Source organism: Raphanus sativus, chromosome 5 (assembly GCF_000801105.2).
Source record: "Raphanus sativus cultivar WK10039 chromosome 5, ASM80110v3, whole genome shotgun sequence".
Taxonomy (NCBI): Eukaryota; Viridiplantae; Streptophyta; class Magnoliopsida; order Brassicales; family Brassicaceae; genus Raphanus; species Raphanus sativus.
In genome coordinates, this window is record NC_079515.1 from 22,637,409 (window position 1) to 22,650,019 (window position 12,611).

The 12,611-nt window shown below is 33.1% G+C and overlaps 2 protein-coding genes across 2 annotated transcripts; one reads left to right on the forward strand and one right to left on the reverse strand.

The window, feature by feature from the left end:
- The first annotated feature begins 2,372 nt into the window (after positions 1–2,372).
- LOC108862766 (uncharacterized) lies at positions 2,373–5,176 on the forward strand. The gene is made up of 5 exons (XM_056986467.1): positions 2,373–2,515; positions 2,628–3,612; positions 3,689–3,982; positions 4,047–4,138; positions 4,246–5,176. Exons 2-5 carry the CDS (start codon positions 2,716–2,718, stop codon positions 5,081–5,083), a joined length of 2,121 nt encoding a protein of 706 aa, XP_056842447.1. The 5' UTR covers positions 2,373–2,515; positions 2,628–2,715; the 3' UTR covers positions 5,084–5,176.
- Positions 5,177–5,354: 178 nt separating this feature from the next.
- On the reverse strand, positions 5,355–8,738 carry LOC108833406 (vesicle-associated protein 2-2). Its single transcript, XM_056986468.1, has 9 exons — positions 8,574–8,738; positions 7,841–7,960; positions 7,475–7,545; positions 7,252–7,333; positions 6,750–6,865; positions 6,499–6,681; positions 5,954–6,298; positions 5,795–5,872; positions 5,355–5,715 (listed from the first exon to the last, which is right to left on the reverse strand). Exons 2-9 carry the CDS (start codon positions 7,881–7,883, stop codon positions 5,602–5,604), a joined length of 1,032 nt encoding a protein of 343 aa, XP_056842448.1. The 5' UTR covers positions 7,884–7,960; positions 8,574–8,738; the 3' UTR covers positions 5,355–5,601.
- Positions 8,739–12,611: the final 3,873 nt, after the last annotated feature.

Genomic DNA, 12,611 nt, shown 5'->3' on the forward strand with positions numbered 1-12,611 from the left:
TTAATTCAACCCGATTGTGATTATACCGGTTAATCCGAGATCTGACAATTCAATTTAGGTTTTAAAAATATTCATATTAAAATAATCATTAAAATCCGAGATTAACCGATTGAACTGTTGGATGACCGATATATAATCTAATTTGATTTAAATTGTAATAGTTTCATAATTTGTAATCTTATAATCTTATAATCCAAATGACAATGTGGATAGATAGGTTATGGAGTTGAAATCCTTCTTACCATAGTAAGTAACTTTGATATATTGCTGCTGTGATTACTGTTTCCCAGGTTTAACTACCTGGCACATGGCCAATACACTCTCCCTGTATAGGTGTGAAAGCTATATAACGCATCATTCTAATGCTCGCTGGTGATATGGCCTGTAATTCTAAAATCAATTATCCTGCTCAAGTTTTTTAACAACGAAAACCACCAGATCAACCTCTACGGAGGTAGGTACAATTTATGGTTGAGGTCTAGCACAGTGTTCTCTATACTAGATGCATATTCATCATAGCCTTTATATTTGTAAGCACATAGGCATATCTTCTTCTTCTTTTTTTAACTGTGTTTTGGCAATTGGTAGCAGGCTTAAAGGAGAGAACTCATACTCAAAAAAAAAAAAAAAAAAAAAAAAAAAATAGAACTCATACTCACATCACCTGGACTCGGATGTAAGTGCCCTTCACTACTTCTTGAACGGAAAGTAGATTTTATTTATTCAACACCAGTCCTCATATTGTTTTCTTTGGAATTGTTATTTCTGTTCAAGAAGTAGTGAAGGGCATTTACATCCGAGTCCAGGTGATGTGAGTATGAGTTCTCTCCTTTAAAATGAACTAGATTTTGACCCGCGCTTTAGAAGCGCGGAATATTTTACAATGAAAAATTTCACTAATAACTTAACAAATATTTTGGTAACTTTTAAAGAGTGTGTATTTAAAATATTTTTGCATTTAAATCAGTGTTTTTTTTAATTCAACCCGATTGTGATTATACCGGTTAATCCGAGATCTGACAATTCAATTTAGGTTTTAAAAATATTCATATTAAAATAATCATTAAAATCCGAGATTAACCGATTGAACTGTTGGATGACCGATATATAATCTAATTTGATTTAAATTGTAATAGTTTCATAATTTGTAATCTTATAATCCAAATTTTAAAGTTCATTATTTTGCAATTTATGAAATTATGACGTTTCTACAAAATTTTAAAGAAAAAATGATAGATATAAAATAACTAAGATTAATTATTGTATTTTTTGGAAACATTGATAGTAGCATAAAAATTTATTGTTTGGAAACATTGATAGTAGTATAAAGAAATAAGTATATTGTTTGGAAACATGAATAGTAGTATAAAGAAAGGAAGATTAGTGATTTAATTTAGGTTTAACTATAAAGTATAAAGGGATATTTAATTTAAAAACTTACAAAATAAATGTTAGGTCCAACAGAATGTTTCTGTTTTAATAAGATAGATTATCTATCTTTTAAGATAAATTTCTTCTAACAATCAAAATCACTCATTGTGATAATTACTGAAACATTGGCACAGAATTCAAAAATATGTATACTATTATTTGTAAAATGATTTTTTATTTTCATTTTTAAGTTATAGTGCTTACAGTTTTTATTACTCTTAAAAATAATCAGATTAAATTTGTTAATATATAATTACTCATAAATTTAAAATAAATTTTATTAATTTGATAATCATCATTATCTAAAAAAGATTCTATATTATGTTATCCAAAAATATTTTGCATCATAATATTTTTAAAAAATATAAATTCATGTATATTGAGTGTGATTGGTTGGGTTGTAGGAGATAGTTTTAGCTTTAATTTTTACCTACAACCTTTAGAATCACCAATCATGCTTTATATTGATTTTTAAAGCTACAGCAAAAATGTAGAGAAAATGGTTGTAATTACCTTATTTTCTAAAGCTCTATTTTTTTGGTTGTAGAAAATATATTGCTGTAGTAATAAATTTTAAAGCTACATCACTTAAAGCTAAATTAAAAAATTCTACAACTTAAATCCTACAGTAAATTTTCTACAGTTGCAACCGAACCAATCACCCCCATTGTCTTATGTATATATGAATATTTTCAAGTTTATTTTACGTAATAAAAAATATATTATTAATATAAAACTTTATCTTTTATAAACAATTTATGCATTAGAAAAAAAAAAGTTGATCAAAAAAAAAGTTGATCAAAAAAAAAAGTTGATCAAAAAAAGAAAAACATTATGCATTCATGGTAAAGAAAACATAAGATATTACATCCACATATGCCACAACAAGGCCCACAACACATGAATCTAGCCTATCTTTTTCTTTTTCTGCATCTCTCTGAATCCGAGTCTGACCCGTCACTTGCTTCTTTAACTTTACGGCTCAGTCTTAAAACCAAAGATAGGGAGAGAGTGTGTTGTGTCTGTGTTTGTACTACAAGACACAACACAACAGTATCACATTATTTTCACATTCCTCCTACCTGTACTCTCTCTATTATATAGTATTTTATTTAATTAATCATTTGTCTCTGTGCTCTTCTCTCTCTCTCTCTCTGAGGCCATGATATTAATTAGTTGTCTCTCTGCGTTTGCAGTTTGTAATCATCTGTTGGATTCTCGTTACAACCAATATTGCTTCTCTGAGATCTAACCTCTTCTCCCCCTGTTAAGATCCGTTCAGTGATGGCGAATCTAGTCCCTGGCGTATTACTCAAGCTTCTCCAGCACATGAACACCGACGTCAAAATCGCAGGAGAACACAGGTCATCTCTCTTACAAGTCATTAGCATCGTCCCTGCTCTAGCCGGTGGTGAGCTTTTCCAAAACAAAGGCTTTTACCTCAAAGTCTCTGATTCATCTCACGCCACTTATGTCTCTCTCCCTGATGAGCATGATGATTTGATTCTTAGTGATAAGCTCCAGCTAGGTCAGTTTATTCATGTTGATAGAGTTGAGTCTTCTTCCCCTGTACCGGTTCTGTGTGGTGTTAGGCCTGTTCCCGGTAGGCATCCTTGTCTTGGCACTCCTGAAGATATTGTAGCTACTCACCCACTAGGCTTCCTCAGTGGTGGTGGTGACAAGGGTAAGAAACCGAAAGAGAGAGTTAAGGCAACTGCTAAAGGAGGAGTGGTTGCTCCTAATGGGACTGAGAGACCAGCAGGAAACAGAGTTAAGGATGAGTCTTGTGAGAGTAAGAAGCCTTCTGCTCTGTCCAGATCCAAGTCGAATTTGAGTTTGGATGTAAGAAAGGAACCCTTGGGGAAGGTGAAGACTTCAAAGTCAATTCCTTCCTCCCCCACTAGCTGTTACTCTCTGCCTACTTCTTTTGCAAAGTTTGCAAATGGTATTAAGCAGCAACAGGTTGTGAAACCGGACAAGGGGCGGTTTCTTCTTAAAGTGGAGAGTCCTAGTGTTGGTAAAAAGCTTCCTCTGATTAAGAACTTTGTGCAAGGGATTGAGTTTGGAGCTAAGGCCTTGAGGAAAAGCTGGGAAGGGAGTTTAGATATCAGAGCTTCAGATAGCTCAAGACTGATGAAGCTTACCAAACGTGATTCAACCCCTGATTCCAGGAGTTTATCAGTAAGCTCTCTTCTGAACAAACTGGGTTTGTATCATACATTTTGTCTGAATATAACTTTTACAATCTTGGTTTTAGGCACCGAGGAAAAGCACATCTAGTGAGAAGTTACCAAGCAAACAAGAAAGGGCAAATGTATTTGCAACAAAGGAGCACAGTAAGACTCAACCAACCAAGAAGGTTGAGACAACAGGAACAGTGGACACCAAAGACAAAACGAGTAAGCCTAAGTCTACAACCGTAGACAAGAAATCTAGTGCAGAGAATGGATTGCCTGGGAGTTTGGTCAAAGTCCCTGTTAATAGTAAAAGATTAGCTGCTGCTAGTATCCAATGGAGCTCACTCCCTTCATCTCTTTCTAGACTAGGACAGGTATTGATGTAACATATGCATCTATGTTAGCATATACATCTTTACTGATGTGAATATTTTGCAGGAGGTCTTGAGGCATAGAGATGCTGCTCAAGTTGTTGCAATAGAGGCCATGCAAGAAGCCTCTGCTTCCGAGAGCCTACTTCAATGCCTCATGTGCGTTGTTAATCTCTAAAAATTCCACATATGTTTCTGTCTATGAGTTTAGTTTTGGCTGCCTTTTAGTTGCTTTCTAAACTTTATCCTGCTTCTCCATTTTGTAGTATGTACAACGATCTTATGTCAACGGCTAAGGAAGATGATCCATTACCGGTAGTTGAGCAGTTCTTGAAGCTTCATACTAGTTTGAAGAACGCTCAGATAGTAACCGAGTCACTGTCTAGATTAGTGTCTTCAACATCTTCCTCAGAACATGAAGAAAACAGATCTGAGGAGGCTGTAAAAGCTGCTTCGGAGAAGCAGAAACTAGCAGCTTCTTGGGTCCAAGCTGCGTTGGTCACTAACTTATCAGCCTTCTCGGTCTACTCCAGCAAACCAGCCGCATCCAAGAGCAAACCAGTGATCATACTCGAGAGCCAGGGCAGTAAAACCCGTGGAAATGGCCAAAACAGGCCAACGGTCGGATCTAAACTGGTTGCACAAGGCATGATCCGTAAACACAGGGAGAACAGTAGCAGCAGCCAAAAGACCACCGCGTCAGCAGGAGGATCGGAGTCTCCACCGCTAAATTGGGTGAAAGGAAATGGTCTTAACGAGGCAACTGATCTTGCAGAGAAGTTGCAAATGCTGTCTCAAGATTGGTTTCTAGGTTTTGTAGAGAGATTCTTGGAAGCAGACGTTGTGAACCTGTCTGAAAACGGACAGATAGCAGGGATGCTGTCTCAGCTTAAGAGTGTGAATGATTGGTTAGACGAGATTGGGTCAAAAGAAGATGGGCAAGGGTTACAAGAAGTTTCAAAGGAAACGATTGATGGATTGAGGAAGAAGATATACGAGTATCTTCTGACGCATGTGGAGTCAGCAGCTGCAGCACTTGGTGGTGGTGGTGGCTCTGACTCTCCTCCTAGACTCAAACAAACCGAAACCAAAGCAAAGAGATGATAGATCATGAAAGCTTACTTACATGTTTGTATATATTAAAATTGGCGGCTAAGAAGAAAGCTTACCAACGTGAAATGTTGGTATTATTTTTTATTCAGACAGACACTTAGTAAAGAGAGCCTCTTTCTCGGCTCAAAAGATTTGAATTTTTTTTTTCAAACTCAAAATGTTTTTTTATTTGTTTCCTTTTGTAATTAATAGAACTTACAAGGTCTTAAAATAACGGTTAATAACTTGGATCATGTAGGCTCCTTCAGATTAGGAAGTGAAAGAGCCAAGAAACAAAAGCATATCATCATCATCATCATTATTACATGTCCATTTGTGTCAGCTAACAAACCAACTATACAAGAGTCTATATTAATCCATATTTAAAGTGCCTCGAGAAAATCATCATATCATGCTCTTTCCCACAAAACAAAACAAATCAAAACGAGAAGAATCCTTATTTTCTGACTGCACACTTGCTATGAGATATTAAAGATATGTGTGGCCTAGAGAGAAGAGAGACCGAGCAGTCAAGTGCGCAGACTATACCCGAGAACAATGTTGATGAACGCCACCACGCATACAAACAGCAGAGGAAACCCAATGTGCTTTTCTTTCACTATCTTCTTCGTCCTCATTTCCGCCTGCATCACCAACATAAATACAAGATTTTGTTATTACTCGGATACTAAAACGAAACAGCATTGTACTAGCTACTCTCACCAGCTCTTGTTGCAAGCTTTCTCTATGTTGGGATCCTATGGACCGCTCCTCCATTAGCTTCGAAATGGTTGAATCAGCCTGCACCAGATTCTTTAACTCTTTAGCATCGTTAAAAGTGATAGCACCCAAGTTGTGGAGTTCTTAATTTGATAACTAGACCTGTTTTAGCTTCGATTCAAGAGCATTGACCTTCAGCTTCATCTCCTCAATGTCTTTAACCAACTTAAGTTCATCCGATGCTTTGATCTTCTGACCATCTCTTTTCTCAAGCATCTTTGGTTCATCAGGATAAGTCACACCGTTAGCTGAAGTCATTCCATTAGTAAACCCTTGATTCTCCATGGCCATATTCGTGGGAGTATCCAAAGTACGTGTTGGCTTTAAGTCATTAGCAGGATTCACATCTTCAATAAAATCCTTTGGTTGCACCAACTCCTTTGCACCATAGGATGCCTTTAGCTCATCATGCCCAACCATCCTAGGCTCCTTTACAATCTCACTCTCCTAGACAAATACAGTATGAGAATAAACAAACAAGAATAAGAAACTGACTACTGCAACCCAGTAAATGTGATTATAGGCTAAGCTTAAATGGACTTCGTGGTATAGATTTACATGCGCTGCTTGGCTGATACTCTTCATATATTTTACTAAAATGTCAAAAAAAAAACTTGGTTGTGAAGTGGGCTAAATACTCTTCTTACATATTGTGGAGGAGGAAGTGTCTCTGATTGACCATATAACCCATCCTTGAGCATGGAATCTTCAAATACTGCTTCCTGCTTCAGTGTCCCCTTAACTGGAGATGGTTCAGGTGAGTCGGAGGGCATCACGAGAGTGACTCTCAGTTTGTTTTCCTCTATGTGTTTGCCTTCCGCTTTGGAGAACTGCCAAGAATAAATGAATGAATGTATAGACATACTTGACATACAAGATAACAGGCTTTTAGGATTACCATGCTAGCTGTGATGTCTTCATCAGTTGTGTCCGCAGGCACAGCAGTACTCTGGATTAAGAATTTATCTTTGCAAGCCAGATCTGGAGGTGGTTCTTTGAAAGCTTGCATAATGACTGCAATAACATATAACTCGATTAAGCGAAAGCATTAACTCAACTTGAATAATGCAAAAGAGACTATTTATCATCCAATATAAATTCCGAATGCTTTCCAACAACGCAGGTTCCATGTAGTGAAATAATTTGAACTGGTAGAGAAGATACATTTTCATTTTTGGACAACTAGAGTGTGAACTCTGAAAACATTAGGATTCTAAAACAATGTGTAAACGCTGTTCAATTTTGAGCGACAAAGGACAAATCTAATCAAGTATAAACATTCTAGTTCATTTCCCATGCCAATAACATCATGCGAACAACTTATCCCAGCTACCGAAGATATGTATGGGCAAGAAGAAATTAAAGCATTGTTCAAAAAGGATATAAGAAGCTGGGCATACCAGAGAATTCACAGGATGAATTTGGTGCAACAACGCCAACATTTGGACGGACACAGTACTTCTTTGGTGATGTAGTTTTGACCTGTCAAAAATACCAAAATCATTGTTAATTTAGGTGGCTGTCTTATATCCCGAGAAAAAAAAAATTAATTAGGAAATTGGAAGATATCAGATATATCCTGACGCCAGCAGAGAAGAAGATGGAGAAAAAAGTGTGTTAGACCTTGAACGCGACATAACGATCAGTTGTATTGGTAAGCTGTACCATGCAGGTAGTCTGCTTCTTCAGATCAACTACAAAAAAAGGAAAGCCGTTAAATCTTAAAAGAATGACAAGTAGCGATGAGTTGAAAAGCATATCCTTTAAGCGCTTCCATCTTTCACAGAATAACACCACCACACAAAAAAAGAAAAAAAAACAAGCAGGAAGAAGTAATATGAAAGTTACTCAGCACCTTAACATCATCTTACAAGAGAAGAGACCCATAAACCAGAAGGAAAGAGGTGAGAATTCAGAGACGTACTGTATTCTTAACGAGGTCAAAAGTGTGTTGTAAGTGAAGTAAGAATGAGTGGCTTTGACAATTACCTGGAAACTTCAAAGTTCGTGGTTGAATATCCAAGAGAGGCATATTAATGGTTAAATCTAATCAAGCTTCAAACAGCTTTCACTTGCAGCAGCAGGACTCTCTCTCTCTTTCTCAGCCCCCTATGGTCAACAGAGAGATGAGAGATATAGAGTATATCAAAAAGCACAGAATCATCACTCAACCATGAAGCTTTAGATGCTCGAGAGGAGTAGCAAAAACAAGATCTCTTAATCTATGATTGGAACACTAACAAAATGTAATCAAAGCATTCAAACCATAACAATAGAGCGAAATCCAAAAAGAACGGTAGCGATTCAGATGCGAGTATTCAGGAAACGGAAATGCTCTCGCGTTACCGGAATCGAGCCATCACATCAAAGGCTAACTCGACGACGACTCAAAAGCGAATTTCTATATACATTATTTAATTAATATGTTCGTTTTTTTTTTTTTTTTGGTTTCAGCGATTCCTCGCGGATACAGCTTCCCGGAAAATCAAACCACATTGTCGCAGTTCGACGATGACGATCTAATCATATCTCTATCTATCTCTCTCTCTCTCTCCAATGGCAGAACTCAGATCATATGGATCTTAAGGAGGCCTAGCGATTTGGATTTGAAAATGCACTTTCGAAAGACGAATTTAGGAAAAAAGATGCTATGTTTAGAAAAAGGAAGAAACCAACGATGATCAGATCAAAGAGGAGGGAGAGGGGGGAAGAAAAATCATACCCGACCCGACGAAGAAGAAGCAACGGAACTTGAGATTTGGCGGAGAGGCAGCGATTGAGATTTTCTCTACAAACCTAATGTGCGTGATAGACGAAGAAGAAGAAGAATGAGAGAGAGAGAGAGAGCGTCTACATAAACCAAAACAAAAAATGGTAGTGAGATGAGATCGGAGGAGGAGGAGATGGTGAACATATTTGTTGTACCTAACCGCCAATCTCTATAATATTATTTGAGAAGTCAGTTTCCTATCTGTCGCGCTCACGTTAACTCTCACGATGGTTGATTACGCTGATACCCTTAATGAATTAAAAAAAATTACATTTAGATACTATTATTGAAATTTTTATTTAGTTTCCTTTTAAATTTTTCCAAATAACATATATAATAAAAAGGAAACATTTATAAAGTTTTTTAAAAAAATAAAAACGAAAATATATATTTATATAATACGATTTCATTAAAAAAAGGAAATTTCACAAAATAGAAATATTCCATTTAAGACTATTTTAAATAACATAAAATATACTTTTGAAGTAATAAAATATTTGTTTATATCTATATTTTCTTAGATGAAAATATATATTTGTATATAATGTGATTTCGTAATCTATAAATTATATTTTACTTATATAATATGATTTCTAAAATACAATCACAAAAAATTAAACTGTTTATTTTAAAGAGATATTAAAAATAAAGTAAAATTAATTTTTGATCAAATAATTAAAATATTTTAAATTAACATAACACTATATAATTTAACAAGGTAGATATATTATATATTATCATTATTAAAAATGTTTTTTAATATTAAATTTTATGTTTTATGTTTGTCACAGTTAATATAACCATAATCAAAATACCAACGCAAATCTGAATTCTCATTTTTAGGATTATTTGCATAAATTTCAGTTTACCATTTAATATATATAAGACATAAAATTATTTAAATATTTTAGTTATTGTAAATATTGATATGTGTTCATGAGCTTCCAAAAAGTATTAGTTACTTATGTAAGTAACTTCCAATTGATTATCGTTTTCCTTTCTAATATTTTATTTTAAAATCAACATATAGTTTAATTTTTGTAATTTGGAATCAAATATTTAGTTTATTTTTACTTCATTCTAAGCACAATATATCTTAAGTTATACATAATCTTCCTCAAATATATTTACATATCTAAGATAACAACCAAAGTAAAAGCAAATAATCATAATTTTCATATATTCAAAATAAAAAATATTAGTTGAATTTAGAGAAATTGATTGATGCAATCCAATATACCCAAATGATAACTTATTTAAAATCATATGTCTGATTAAAATAATATAATATTATTAGTATAAATTATGCATACAAATTATAAATTAATTCAAAATTAAAATTAAATAACAATCAACTATTGTAACATATTTAATTTATAAATATTTGTACCTGTGCATGAGCACGGGAAAATCACCTAGTTACTCCAATATTCCACGTCAACTTAAATCAAAAACGTTACGCTAGAAACATTTTTAATGCGATTATTGTACGAACCGAACCAGCTTGATCTGAACCAAACCGAAATTTTCGGTTTTCGATTCAGTTACGATTTTGTGTTCGGTAGGATTTTTAAAATTAATTCGGTTTTCGGTTCGGTTTGGGTTTTGATTTTCATAGAAATATAAAAACATATAAAACCCGAAAATAACCGAAAATAGCAAAATATTTTATTTTTTTTAAATATACCAAAATTTAATTCAGTTAATTTCAGAATTGATTTTAAAATTTTGATTAACTAAAAACCGACGGTTCGGTTTCAGAAAACAGAAATCCTCAGGTCTAATTATACATATAGACATTGGCCAAAACGAAATGTCTATATTATTATTTGCGAAGTGATTTTTCACAACGGAACTCTCACGTTAAAAATTAGAGTGATTAATATCGATACTACCTTTAATGAATTTGTATATATAATTAAAAACGAATTTATATTGATCAAATTATTATTTTTAAATAAGATAATTCTTAAATATTGTGTTGTTATCTTAAAATAATTATTTATGTTATAATAGTTAAAAAATAAGATATAGAATAATTTATCTATATCTATAATATTATTTGTGAATTTATTATATAGTTAGAAACAAATCTATATTTAAAAACATGATAAAGTTTATATGTTATATGTCATATTAAATAAATTATTATAAAATAATATAATAGAATTATCAAAAAGATAATTCTTATATATATAAGGATATATATTGTGTTACTATCTGAAAATGATATTTTATTATAAAAGTCAAAGAATTAAGATGTAACACAATTTATAATTAAATATTAGTCAAGCAAAAAAACTATATAAATATATTTTCTAAAATATTTCTAAGATATGAGTGTTTTAAAAAGATTAACACAATAATAAGTATATATTTTGATTAAAAAAATACTCGACATACATAAATACTTTGATGTTGGATTTAACTATTTAACTAGATTTTGACCCGCCCTTAAAAATGGCATGTATATTCTTTTATTTTAAATTTAATTTTATATATTTGTTTTTTCTTTCTGATTATATTTGTATTTTTGTAATCATATTTGTGTATAAATTTAGATCAAAATATATTGTAATTTAAAAATTGATCCGGTATACACACGGTTAAGGCTGAGTTGCGGATCGAACTCGCTCCGCTGACCCGCCAACCCGCGGATTTTCAACTTTGTTTTGGTTAAAAATATGACCCGCACAGCCTGCAAACAAATAATATTGTACATGCATCTGCTCTATTTAATTTTGTGGTTATCCGTGGGTTATATACATATTTTAAAAATCATTATTTAATTTAATTACTATAAAAGTATATTTATAATAAAAAAAAAATTACTTAAATTTTAAATTATTATTTTTAAATTCTTGTATTTAAAAAAAGTATTTACTTTTTTAATTTTTATTTTTAAAATAATTTGCGGGTCGACGGGTAGCCGCCATCCAAAATCCACCAACTCATACTAAGCCCGCATAAAAAACTCATAACCCGCATCTGCAAATCAATTTTTCAAATAGTTGGACGAAAAATAATTAGTTAGTGAAAAGATTCAACAATTTTTTAAAATAAATTTTTTGATAGTGATTCTCTTTAATAGTATAGATGAGGTATAATGTTGTTTTAAATTAATTCCACACCATTATTCGATACAAAAAAAAATATATAAACATTAGTAATAGAAACAGTGGTTTATACAAATCTTTCTTACGCACATATTTAAAATGTTAGAAATCAACAGTTTAGATTATAGTAACATTTAAAGTCAATAACAGTAACAGACTTTATTTAAATGAAAGAGAATCTTATTAAGTTGCTATAAAATATGTTAGTTATAAGATTTTGTTATATGTAATAGGTTGGACTAAAAAAATCAAAGGATCCAAAAAAACTTGTATAAGTCGACTGCTTCCCTTTTAATAGTATAGATTAAAAACATAAATAATAACTTCCTTATTTTAGATTAATAACACATAACTAGTAAGTATTCACGAGAAGTTTATATCCGCATGTGCGTACAAAATACCTAATTGTATTATATTTTGCATTGTCCAATTCAAACCGTCATAGTATTTTTCAAAGCTAGAACGCAAGCAACTTCTTCTCAAGTTTTACCCGTAATGAAAAACCATTGAATATCGAAGAATTCAAAGTCTAAGTTATAAACTTAACACGTTTTCTGTATGCAGCAACGAAGTATATATATACATACATATCTAGGATAATTATACGTGCCGGTTTTGCTTAGGATGGAGACTTTTGTAATCATCATCATAGCTTTCGCTGCTACTTTTGCTGTTTTTATATTTCTTGCGATTTTGACTGGAAGCGGGCTAAAAGGTGGAGGTGGTGGCGACGGAGCAGGAGGTGGAGGAGGTGATGGGGGAGGAGATGGGGGAGGAGATGATGGCGGCGGCGGAGATGTGTAGTTGGGTAACGGAGGAAACGGAGGTGGCTTTGGCGGTGATGGTGGTTTAACAGGTGGTTCTGATTTTGGTG

Excerpts from the sequence above, each read along its gene's own strand:
- LOC108862766 (XM_056986467.1), top strand. The coding sequence starts at position 2,716 with ATGGCGAATCTAGTCCCTGGCGTATTACTCAAGCTTCTCCAGCACATG. Across the intron at positions 3,613-3,688 it reads CTGATTCCAGGAGTTTATCA|GCACCGAGGAAAAGCACATC; the intron begins GTAAGCTCTCTT and ends TCTTGGTTTTAG. Across the intron at positions 4,139-4,245 it reads AGCCTACTTCAATGCCTCAT|TATGTACAACGATCTTATGT; the intron begins GTGCGTTGTTAA and ends TCCATTTTGTAG.
- LOC108833406 (XM_056986468.1), bottom strand. The coding sequence starts at position 7,883 with ATGCCTCTCTTGGATATTCAACCACGAACTTTGAAGTTTCCAG. Across the intron at positions 6,682-6,749 it reads AAGACATCACAGCTAGCATG|TTCTCCAAAGCGGAAGGCAA; the intron begins GTAATCCTAAAA and ends TATTCTTGGCAG. Across the intron at positions 6,299-6,498 it reads CACTTCCTCCTCCACAATAT|GAGAGTGAGATTGTAAAGGA; the intron begins GTAAGAAGAGTA and ends GTATTTGTCTAG.